Here is a 13200-nt window from a genome sequence, read left to right as displayed (position 1 = left end):
CTTTCCCCATCAACCCTCTGGGCCCTCCATCACACACACACACACACACACACACACACAGTGGGGGCTTGATGCCCGACAGCGCAATGACACTTTCATTTTTATGTCACCCCCTCTTTTAATGCAACATGTTTGGGAATACGACTAGTACATTTTCCTGCTCGATGGAGCAACAGAAAACATGGAGTGAGTGTCAACATTGCAACTTTTGCAGTAATTTCTGTCTTTATTTTTCAAACAATCTTGACAAAATGGTCTGTAAAGACGGTTACAGTGTCAGGAAGCCATGATGTTTTCTTTATATAGAGTTTGTGAAGGCTTTGAAGGAGCACCTTTAGAAAAAGCTGTGTAAAATACTCCCAATTTATAGTGTCTGTCAGATTTGTCCAATGGAATTACATTAGGGAAGGACTTAAGCTAGGAATGACCCCATTGTGTTTTCCAGTCCATACATCCAAACCCGTGACAGTGGAGGCTTAGTTGGCATCAATCTGTTCCAGAAGGTCCGACCCTAACTGTCCATACTCTAACTGAATCAATCATAGAAATCCAATTCATTTGTTCCAAAAAGCAAAAAATGCTAACACAAACCATGTTTTTATATAGTTTTATAGGCACAAAACTAATTTCAAATGATAACTGAAAAGGTTACTTTTACATTCATTGAAGACATGATTGTTGCCGAAGACACAATGTTTCTCACCTCCAGTATCTGATTTTCTTTTGGTCACAACTGCAAAATAACCCAAAATGGAGCCATAGAACGTTGTCATTGCCAGCATTTTTGATAAAGAAGGTGAGAAACACGATATAATTCAAGAAATAACTCTGGCAAAACTAGCAAAAAACAACTAAACAACTAGCAAAACACAAAAGATGTTGTCCACGTTGATCTCTTTGCCACATCGTGTCTTTGGCAACCATCACATCTTCAATCAAGGTAAAAAAGGAATCTGAAATATTTAACATGTATTTCGAATTATTCTGTGCATGTGAAACTATAATTGTAAAACATTTGCAGCATAACGATTAATTAGCAAAGAACTACAGTCGACCATTGATGACATGATAGACGGGAGCTGACTTCTGCTTACCATTTCCATGTATTAGCAAGCTGCTAACAAGGATGTTTTATAATAAAAATACAATAAAAAACACAGATGCGCTCATGCACTGTATTCATATCACAACAAGACACGCACTATATTCTACGCTAACACAGGCAACATTTTAGTGTCAATTTGACCTTAACCAAAAACATGGGGCGTACATTAACCAAGGTTCCACTGTACTTTAAAAGGCATTTGCTTCCCAAAGAAAAAAGAAACGGAAAACCTAAACCTTCTTTTTCAGTGTTTTCAAACCCTTATTTGTCAGATTCAGTAACATTTCATTTTTAGTGTAATAATCAGCTTGTTAGCATTACTCCAAATTGTTCAAGAATAGCCCTGTGATTGGCTGGCGACCAGTCCAGGGTGTACCCCGCCTCTCGCCCAAAGACAGCTGGGATAGGCTCCAGCACCCCACGCAACTTTTGTGAGCATAAACGGTAGAAAATGAATGAATGAATGTTCAAGGATAGCGTTACTTCTTAATAAATGTTGAGGGATTGACATAATGTTTAGTGAGCATTTTATTCAGCAGTCAACTTAATGCAGCCATAATGATAATCATATCCCCACTGTGGCTGTAAGTGTTGAAATAATAAAAAAAAGCATACTTATTTGTTTGGTTTGTGTGTAACAGGCTTGCTACAGTTTTTATGTACCCGACACAGACGAATCATAGCAACAATGAAACATGACCACTCCATGTCCTGCTATTCTGTTGAATCCAGGTCAGCAGGCACACCAATATCATCAGCAAGAGTTATGAACAGACATTTTTGTCCCATCAATGACGTGTTACAGGACAACTGAGATCAAATGGTAACTGGGCTGTTTTTTTTTTTTTTTCACGTCGGAAGTGGACAGTCTGACAGAGCCTTTAATCGCTTCATTCAGTGTGAAAGTGGAAGGTTACAAAGCCATAAACTGTGTAGTTCACAGAAAAAGTACATGGCCTTGTTTTGATGAAGCTCCACTATGGTATTATTATGCATGTTTTATGCATTAGACATCCATAATGAATAAATTTAACCAGCAAATAAAGTACTTCAAGGTAAAATTGCATCTACTTCCTAAGATTTAAAAAGGTTTTAGAACTTCATAAATATTTTTTTTAGTACACCTCACCACTTCATGCTTCGAGTTTCGCAGCTTCACTCAAACATGCTTTATCAAAAATATATCAATAAATCATGCTGTTTTGTGGTTGACTAAGGCATGTTATTCGTTATAAATAGATATATTTTAGCACATTTTATGTATATTAACCATTTTCAAGCATAAAAATGGCTAAATTACCTAAAATACAAATAAAAGGTAGCTGTAGATTTGGGCCCGAAAGCAAACTGACAGTTGCATAATGAAGTAAAAAGGTTTTTCTAATAACAAAAGCAGCACAATACATTGGAATACAGCAAATGTGCAACAAAAGGCTGGCCTAGAGGAGAAAAAAAAATTACCAAAAAAATCACAGCACACGCTTGGAGGAAAGCTACACGAAAAGTGCAATTCAAGAACGAAACAAAAATAAGAAACACTAACCAGCAAGGCTAAGCAGGGCAAAGAGCACGACAATGGTACAAGTGGCACAGCATGGAAGAACGTCCAATGTCAGAGTGGCAAACTGCCTGCTGATAAAGGCCTGATGAGCAATCGGTCGTAGGTGTGCAGCAGATGCGTGTTCGGTGGCTCTGCCCCAGGAACTACCGTGAAAGGCACCGCAACACCAAGAGGCAAGCGGCAGCAAGACCAAACCAAGCAGGATCAAACATTCATAAGATATTGGATATGGTTTTCTACACTGGTCATCACGAGGTGTCATTAATGTTACATTGATGAGACAATAACCACCGCAGGAAGAACTGTAATGAAACCAAAAGGAACAAGGAAATCTCCCAATGCTAACGTGTGAGTTCTATTTAGTCATATTCCTATTATTAGTAATTAATATACTGTATACACACATACAGACATATCTACATTAGGGATGTTCCGATCAGGATTTTATGCTGCCGATACCAATAATCCATGAGTGAAATCGGCTTAAACCGATACCTATACCGATTTTGCCCATTCATTCCCAATTCTTATGTGAAACATGAACACATATTGCTTTCCCTCTTATGTGCATTATAACATGAGAAAACAAGTACATTTTAGCGAGCTTACAATGCTGTCATTGGGCTCTATTTTGACGATGAAGCCCTGTAAAAAAAAACAAAAACAAAACTCTTACAACATACACGTACACTAATGATAATAGTTGATTGTGAATGATGGGCAGAATTCCCCAAAAAGTGCATTTCCCCTTTAAGTAAGTGCAGAATTATGACAGCTGTTGAACTCAGATGAATGAAAGCGTCTCAACGCATGACACTAGGAACACAGAGTGTAAGGTTTATAGCGTGTCTTTCTTCCTGTGTAAATATTCCATGTTTCAACGTAGACACCTGCCCTATAGCATAGAAAATATTAAAGTGATATTGAAGCTCAAACCAGCAACCACCAGGTTGGAAAATGGAAAATTATTTCCCACCAGCAGGGCTCAAATAAATTGCCTATTCACTTTCGATGGAAAAAATGCCACAGAAAATATGAAATAACAGTGTGGAAATGCTTTTGAAAAGTCTTGATCGAAACAAACAACAACTATTTTACAACTATTTTATTCCATGCACAATACTACAAGATGATGATGTTTGCTAGATACAAGGATGAAGAGTCTTGAACCAGTCATGATGTGCTACATATATCAGTATTTTGACGGTTACTATGGTACCCATTATGGCATTGGATGCTCATATCACCTCGTACTTTGGTACGTGACAAAAAAATTAACATAATAATAAAAAAAACTTCAGTTATATTAGAAAGGCGGGAAGTGAACAAATGTTGTGAAAAACAGTTACTGATTGTAAAAAATGGAGGGGTAGGATTTAATAAGCTTTGCTTCTTCCTACTCCTTTTGGACATGTGGAACTGGGAACTGATTATGGGATGCACTCAATTGTAATCTGATGCATGTTCAAATGAAATAAAACCATTATCTTTACCATTTTAGCGCAGCAGTTCTGTTCAATAAAATTATAAAATATTGTAATGATGATAAGGCGAGACAACACAAATCACAAATTTGCCTTTTATTGCTGTCTACAAAACAGCACTGAATACCTGACAACAAGACACATGCCACACTTCGATATAACTCACAATATCAATTGCTACAATACCATATTAAAATACAATAATATCAATAAAAGGATGCATTCATGGAGGAAAATCCTGTCAACAAACTGCCTGACCAAGTTTTTAATTATTGCCTGTTGTCTTTCTGTCTCTGGCCAAGTAAATGTGCAAGCAGTGGATAGTGTTGTTACATTTTACAGTCTTCTGAATAAGATATCAAATCATGATTTTTTTTTTTCATTTTGTTTCCATATACTGCAGGTGCCTTAAAAAATGAGTATTTGTCAGGTTCAAACTCTTGTGACACTTGTAAAAACACTAAAATACAGAAGAGACAGACAACAATATTAAAAGTTACTCGCAGTGAGGAGAGTGAAACCACATACCCAGTGACATGCCGCTCCACTCTGAATATGTAGTTCACACTCCTCTCTTATTATTCTCTTTCAGGGGTCCCTACTACATGGTCGTGCAACTCTGGTGGGGGGGAGGGGCAGTTGCACGAGCTGTATTTGTTTGTTTGCGTGTGCGTGTGTATATGTGAGAGTAATTACTTTTATTGTTTTATGAGTTCTTATCTTGACACATTCTTGCAGGATTAACATGAGCATCTGCACCTCCAGGACCTGGGGGTCGCTGGGGGTCTCTGATCAGGGTCACGGGAACATTTCTTCTTCAGCACATTCAAACAACACTTTCTATTGTCTAAGCAAATGGATATAAGGGTGATAACTAACGCTATATTCATTCTATCTACATTTTATTCTAACAGTATTTTACAAAGGTTTTACTAAAGGTAGCATCAGGCGTTCCAAAGGTGCTTCAGTGGTCACACTTGGTCTTGGTGTACGATGGGGAAGCCCATGGCCAGTGTAGTCAGTTAGCAACTCAGCAAGCAGAATATGTCGTCTATATTGGTAAACGCATGGCTGTAACGTTCTGAACGGGTGGCTAGTCATTCCAGTAGTGGTCTGTTCAAGCACAATTACGTCCAGGCTGTAAAATGCTGGAAAGCAAAGTTAGCAAAGTTAAACATGGGAAGTAGAAATGTGGAATGTGTCATATAGTATATTCCGCTTAAATTAAAGTCCAGTCACAAGGTCCAGTTACAAAAAATGTCCTCACTAGGAGGAGCTTCACTTCTCTCTTCGTCCTTCTGTTGCTGCACAGATTTGATTGGCTGAGTAGTACGATGTGCGATGACTTAACTCTTATACAATTGGTCAGTGAAATTCTTGATCGATCTGTACCGTTCAAAATGGAAGTGCCACTAGTCCACTAGTTAATGAGTCTGGAATAATCCAATATAGGGGAATTACCTTTACACATAGAAAACTAAACCAATTGTACATGTTGGAGTAATGGCGACTTTAGCGCTGTACTGTCTACCACGCAAAGTTGTGAAAGGCGTTTTTCTGATTCTGTTTTCCAGGTGTATGAGCAGGACGACCTTTCAGAGCAGATGGCTAGTTTAGAGGGGCTGATGAAGCAGCTCAACGCCATTACTGGCTCTGCCTTCTAAAGCCTTCTAAGCACCCAGCCCCCGAGCAGAAACAGTTCTTCAAGCCTCCACGTCTCCGGCAACAGCCGCAGCCTCTGAAGTTTGAAGGTGCCTACGGGGACTCGGACTCGGGACCTCCATCTGTGCTGGATTGAACCACACATCATCAACTCCAGGAACAGGATGAGTGTGGAGGGTTCAACCTAACAGAAACAAAAGGAGGGACTACCAATGCCCACCATCAAGACTCAATGAAATGGCAGAAAAAAAAGACCCAATTGTAAGATCTTTCCTGTTTCTCTTCTTTGTAGTATTTATTAAGATCCGCCTCCTCTGAGTTCTCAGCGACTCAGTTACTGTGACTGTACCTCCTTGCCGTCAGGAGTATTCTTTTCTTTTCTATTTAAAACGAACCCTCACACACCGATGTGAATATGGTGTGAAACCAGTACCTTCGGAGTGAAAAACACACAAACGTTCAGCTTCTACAGCTTTTAGTTTGCCTGTTGGTGAAGTTCAAGCTGACATTCCTGCACGTTTGTCTTCAGCCGCTCATTTTGATGTGGTTTCACCGGACCAAACCACTTCCGACTCTGGATAACAGACCACCAAACCGGACAAACTAGATCAACAAGGATGAGTGTTGTTGCCAAATACATCTCGGGAAACTTCCCTGTCACATTCCAGCCCTGCATTTGTTCCAGCAGTTTTGGACTGGCATTTGCTGGTCGGTTCTGGATGTTATGTGGCGACTGGACCTACACTGTAATTCAAACAAGACAGTAGTGATGATGGCAGTAATGAGAGTGAAAATGACAACTGTTTATTTTTTTACTTTGTGTATTTTCAGTATATATTTGACTTATTATTAAGGTGGATGTGTTCTTAATAGATTCATATTTATTTTGGATTAGATACACCCATATTGTACCGATGTCAGTCTTGAATTTTCAGTTTCACGTGGAGGGGTCAGCTTTTGATACAAAACAAGAATACAAACACAAAGTCATGCATATTCCACAAAGTGTATTTTTTCACTTTCTGAAAACGTTTCCACAGAGGTACAACAGAGGTCAGCATAAAAAGTGTGTAGAAGATAATAAGGGGAATTGTTCTCTCCATTTAATTTTTTTTTAATGCAAGCAGTCTGTAACGTGGACTAAGTAAACACTCAATATGCTTCCATGCACACAATATACCAGAACCCAGGAAATATAAATCTGGACATTGTCTTCCCAAACACCAATTCCAATCAATGACCATTCCATTCCATTCTCCTCGGTTTATCCGGGTGGCGGTGGGCCTGACGGTACCTGACTCGATATCCCGGTCCAACCCCGGGATGCAGGCGAAGCTCAGTCGGAGATGAGAGTTGAAGACTCAACAAACAAGCATACCCTCACTACACGTTTGGCAAATCATCACCAGGTGGTGATCATTTGACAGCTCAGCCCTGCTCTTCACCCGTGTGTCGAGAACATGCAGACGCAGGTCTGATAATACGACTACAGAGTCGATCATAGACCCGCAACCTATGGTGTCTTGGTGCCAAGTGCACTTATGAACCTCCATATGTTCAATCATGGTGTTAGTTATGGCCAAACTGGGCGTCTCACAGTCCAATAACATCACACTGCACGGGTTCATATCGGGAAGGCCGTTCCTCCCAATCATGACCCTCCAGGTCACACTGTCATTGCCCGCACGGGCGTTGAAGTCTCCCAGTTTGTTGACGGAGTGCTCCCCAGCACCTCTCTGATGGACCCCAAAAAGGCTGGGTACTCTGAACGCACAAATGACAGTCAGGTCTCTTTACCCCACCCGAAGGCATAGGGGATGACTCCAACACAATGGCACCAAGGTGGGGGGCTATTAATAAGCCCACACCAGCTCGCCGCCTCTCCCCTGCAGCAACTCTAGAGTAGACCCATCCTCCTCTCGAGGAGTTTGGTTCCAGAACCCCAACTGTGGATCAAGGTGAGTCCGATTATATCTAGCCGGAATGTCTCAACCTCTCGTGCAAGTTTGGGCTCCTTCCCCACCAGAGAAGTGACATTCCATGTCAGATTTTGTTGCCAAAGGTCGCCCATGCGTCCGCCCAACTACCACCCAAAAACTCAATGCACCGAACCCTTATGCTTGGCCCCGCAGTTGGTGTGTCTACCGGGGGAGGGAGGAACCCGTGTGGCTTTTTCAGGGTGGGCCCAGCCGTGCCCCATGGGTGAAGGCCTTACCACCAGGCGCTTGCCTGCGAGGTCCTCCCCCGGGCCTGGCTCCAGGTTGCGGCTCCGGTATCCCACTTCCAGGCGAGGTGTGGTCTCTATTCTTGCCTTTCTCCATTAGGGTCTTCCTTAAGGTAGTTTTCCCACAGGCACCCGTAGCATGGGCCTGTATCCCATGCTGTATCCCTGTAAGCCCAATACCGGTTCATACTAAGATGTTGGTGGAATACGAAGTGGTTATTGATGCTCACTGCTCGGATGGAAAAGGAATGTGTTTGGTTTTATATTGGGTTACACGAGTGTAAATGTGACTGTAGGGGTGTTACTATTTCATGTCTAGATGGGTAAAGCTGGGGAGGGGTGGTTGGAAATGGATCACCCGCATTACCAACACCAAATGTTGGCATGGTGTGCATGGAAATGTAGTGAATGTTATGCAGTGACAGTATTTTGGTTTTGAGTGTGACATTTCAAACATGAGGTCAGTCAGCAAATGAGAGAAGAATACGTCTTTTAACTTTCTTCTTTGAATTTGTATTGACAGCTGAGAAGGAAAAGTGTCCAATTAAATGGATCATTAGTGGAGCTTGCCTTGCTTTTGTTTAGTCTTGCTTCAGAGAAGATTCATTCATGAAGAGCCTTTGTAGAAATATCTACAATTTTTCCCCCAAATATCAGACCTAATTTCCTACTCTTTGAGGACAAGTGTTTGGAGACACAAAATATATTTCAACTAAACCCATAAGAACCCATGGTGACATGCGTGCCATGTCACCATGACGTTTAGTAAACATCGTGAAGGGGTTGTCCCACCCTAAATGGCATGTCAGGTAAACTGGCTCATTTGCAAAAGCTTACTTTTTTGCTGTGAAAGTAAATTTTTAACATTTATTCAGAAAAAATATATATCTTAAAGGAAAAAAACAAGATAGGAAAATACCGCTATTGGGCGTTTAGCCTTAAAACTCCTGTGGAAAGCCTGATCTTACGTATTTCTCACAATAGTAAAAATGCTGATTAGACACTCAATAAATGTCAACGTTCAATTTTTTTTGGGATGAATACATGTTCTTTCTTCAATTCAAAGTACATTTGTGCTACACAAAGTATCGGGTTGACTTACCATGAACAATGTAACAAATCCAAAAGTATTGGAGGCCAATTCCGTTATTTTTCCTGTAGACTGGAAACGTTTGGGTTTGACACTAAAAGAGAGCAATATTTCAGCTTTTATTTCCAGGTATTTACATCTGGATGTGACAAACAACTTATGAGATGGCATTATTTGTAAAGGAACACCACATTGTGAGGTGACCAAAAGTATTGGAACAGGCACTTAAAATAACGTAAAGTGAATAAGACTTAATATTTTGTTGCAAATCCTTTGTTTGCAATAAACTGCATCAAGCCTGTGACCCACAGACATCACCATTCTTTTTTGTGATGCTTTTCAAGGCTTTCACTGCAGCATCTTTCAGTTGTTGTTTGTTTTTGGGGGGAGGTTACTCCCTTCAGGCTCCTCTTGAACTTAAAATGTCTGGACATTGACTTGGACAGTCTAAAACTGCCCCGATGAACACTTTTGTTTGTTTATTTTTTGCAGTGTTTTGGGTCATTATCTTGCTGCACGATGATCAGTTTGGATGCATCTTTCTTTAAACTCGCAGACAAAACGTTTCTGTAGATTTCAGAGTTAATTTTGCTGCTGCCATCATGGATTACATCATCCATGAAGATCAATGAGCTCGTCCCAGAAGAAGCCATGCAAGCCCAGAACACAACGTTGCCCACCATGTTTAACAGATGAGCTTCAATGTTTGGGATCATGAGCAGATCCTTTCTTTCTCCAAACTTTAGCCTTTCCATCACGCTGGTAAAGGTTCATCTTTGTCTCATCAGTCCATAAAATTTGTCCCAGAATTTTTTAGGCTTGTCTGTGTACTTTTTGGCAAAATCCAGCCTGGTCTTCTTATTCTTTTTGCCAATGAGTGGTTTGCATCTTTTGGTGTAGCCGCTGTACTTTTGGTCATGAAGTCTTCTCCGAACAGTAGATGCTAATACCTTCACTCCTGCCCTCTGGACGTTGTTGCTGATTTCACCAACAGTTGTTTTAGGGTCTTTCTCTTTCTCTGCAGTTGTTATCCTTGGTTTACCCATTGGACGTCTGTTACTTAGTACACCAGTAGTTTATTTCTTCTTCAGGACATTCCAAATGGTTGTACTGGTTGTACTGGCCAATGTTTGTGCAATGGCTCTGATTGATCTGCCATCTTCTCTTAGCTTCACAACTGCTTTTTCACCCACAGACAACTCTCTTGTTTTCCTGTTTATTACACCTCTGATGTCTTCACAGGCAAAACCCAAACCTGAAACTGAGTGTAGACATTTAGTGCTATTTATTGTTGAAATAATTCATGTGATAGGAACTCACCCGGGCAATAAAACACACCAGTCAGTCACATCTTACAATAACTTTTGCTCATCGAAAAATGTGGTGTTCCTTTACAAATAATGCCATCTTCTAAGTTGGAAGATAACACCTGGAAATAAAAGCTGAAATGTTGCTCTCTTTTCTCATGTTCATCTTTTGGTGTCAAACCCAAATGTTTCCAGTCCACAGCAAAAATAACAAAATTTGCCTCACTGAGCCAGTACTTTTGGAGGGTACTGTACTTGGCAACAATTAGCATAGCCCAGTTAGCGTGTTTTTGTTTTTAGGTAAAAAATATACAGCAAAATTTTGTCTCAGATTGTGTGCTTTACCCAGGTAGCATACAATATGGCACACATCTTGATGTGTTATTAATATTTTTTTGTTATTATTAATTTTACCTAACAAAATGCAAACCAGAACCGGAAATCACTGTCCTTCGCCCATCTATGGGATCAGCAGCAGCTCAACCCTGTTCTTTGCTAACATGGTTTATCGATCACGGCTGCAAAATAACCCAAAATAGAGTCAGAGAAAGTACCAAGTGCCAGCATTTTGATTAAAAAATACTATTGAATTCAAAAAGTTACCCAGAGCAAAACACAGCGGTATCTGTGTTGCTCTCGCTGCCACATCGTGTCTTTGGCAACAATCTCATCTTGAATGAAATTAAAAGTGACATTAAATGTTCATTTATAACTTTTATTCATCATTTATATGCATTTGGAATTCTTGTGTGATACAATTTTTCTGTGTCTGGAACAGATTACAGTAATTGGATTTGCATTATTTGCGGGAAAAACTGATTTGGTTAGGGTACGTTCCGCTTTGAGTCGTACATTCTGGAACTGATTAATGATGTTAACCAAGGTTCCACTGTAGTAGTATTTTAGGAAAAAATGTCACCAATGTTTTGTTCCACTTCGCTATAATTTAAATTTAAATATCTCTGGATTCTAATGTGTTAAATTGACAAATGATTCCAAGTGAGGTGAAGAAAACAAGCCATCAGTCTGCTCCATAGTCGACACCCTCGTCACCATATTGCAATTTACAGACCTTTATCTCTATGTGATGAAAAGGAGAATCCTGGGGGAGATTCGGGCAGACGAGCCGCATTTATATTCAACACTGGCTGGCGAGAGTGTGAGCAGGGCACTGAGGAATGAGGTGGCGAATTCATTATAAAGACATTGCAAACATTATGATTCAGGCTCATGCTCACTGGGCCGTTACGGCGGCAGGAAAAAGTCCCGGGGACGGAGGCGGTAGAAAGGTAACATCTCCGCAGAATGGATGCCGCAATGAAAGGTTGGAGAGGGCAGGTACAGGCGGTGTGGGGATCAAACTCATCAACCTGCTCTGGGAGATGAAGCCACTTACTTTCTTCTCCCTCTTCTTAGGGCTCGGCTCGTTTTGATTCAGCAGTAGGAATGTTTTTATTGTGGCAACATCAACAAAAATGAAATTGTTTTGGCACCATGGAAAATAATCTGCTGCGTGTATTCATTATTTTGGTGTGCAATGCTCTCAGGTTGTTTAGTTAGCGGTTAATTTAAGTTCAAATTCAGGTTACAATAGGATTAGGTTAAATTCATGGTACTTCTATTTTACTAATATCATTACATGTTACAAAATGATCAGATTCTTAAATAATTCATACCTGCATTGATTTAACAACATTGACGGGGGGGGGGCAGACTATAATATTTTACACGTAACGGTCAATTTTTACACGTATATTTCACACACGTTTTACATGTAAAAGTGTCATGCAATCTGCTATATGTGCACTTTGAAATTATTTATTTGATATAAAGTGTGTTAGAAATTAAATGTATAATAATAATAATAATGATTATTATTGTTATTTAATAATTATTTATATTTTGTACTATTATTAATTAATATCATTAATATTAATAATTATTTTTAATTTAATATTATTATTAATTAATATTATTAATGGTAATAATTACCAATATTTTATTGATTGTATTATTAATATAATTATTATTTATTTAATATTATTGGAAAATATATATTTTTTATATTTATTATTATTATTATGTGCTTGTGTCCCTTTTTTTTAGGAGCATTTTGTAAACAACAGACCACATCAAATAGCTAGCAGCTACTTCAACCATCAAAAGGTTGGCTCAAGCCATGATGCCAGGTTGTATGCTGAGTTTAAATGAAATACTTTGGAAAGAACAGGCGGGCCGTATTCAAGCACTTGGCGGGCCGGATGTGGCCCCCGGGCCGTAGTTTGCCCACCCCTGGGCTAGACTAACCTTTCATACAGAAAATCATACAGCTACACGTTTCTCAAAGAAGCATTTTAAAAATGATTTTCCAGAAAAAAGTGACATCACGCCACATCTGGTAGTCGCTTTACATAATAGGATGTCAATTCTGTTTAATTATGAGGGCAGATTACTTCATAAAAGGTATTATGGTTATATGTTGCATTCCTCCATCACATTATAAAGTCGGGGTTTCATGGCACACCATAATCACCATATTCCTTCCTTGGTTGGAAATCTATTGTTTTTATTTAATTGACATTTAACTAATACTTATATCTTTCTTGACACGATATATAAGATATATCGTGTTTCTGGCTTCACTGAATTCTCAGTCACCTAGGTCTTTATAATCCGCAAAAGATTTCTGGTTAACCCTTTACATGTTTTTGGTGTGTTGCTGCAGAAGAACTGCATTACAAAATGTTGCTTCATCGTTCAACTTCAT

General features: G+C 39.6%; 1 protein-coding gene across 3 annotated transcripts in view; it reads left to right on the top strand.

The window, feature by feature from the left end:
* The window catches only part of dcc (DCC netrin 1 receptor), a 278686-nt gene extending 266587 nt beyond the window's left edge, over nucleotides 1–12099 (top strand). For all 3 annotated transcript variants that reach the window (XM_058057939.1, XM_058057938.1, XM_058057936.1), the window contains exon 29: nucleotides 5725–12099. In XM_058057939.1, the coding sequence (XP_057913922.1) occupies nucleotides 5725–5814 (90 nt within the window). In that variant the 3' untranslated portion in view covers nucleotides 5815–12099. The remainder of the gene's footprint in view (nucleotides 1–5724) is intronic.
* The last annotated feature ends 1101 nt before the right edge of the window (nucleotides 12100–13200 follow it).

The sequence above is a fragment of the Doryrhamphus excisus genome, chromosome 19, assembly GCF_030265055.1.
Source record: "Doryrhamphus excisus isolate RoL2022-K1 chromosome 19, RoL_Dexc_1.0, whole genome shotgun sequence".
Classification (NCBI taxonomy): domain Eukaryota; kingdom Metazoa; phylum Chordata; class Actinopteri; order Syngnathiformes; family Syngnathidae; genus Doryrhamphus; species Doryrhamphus excisus.
Note: the sequence above shows the minus strand (reverse complement) of the source record. Positions and strands in the feature narration are given on the sequence as shown.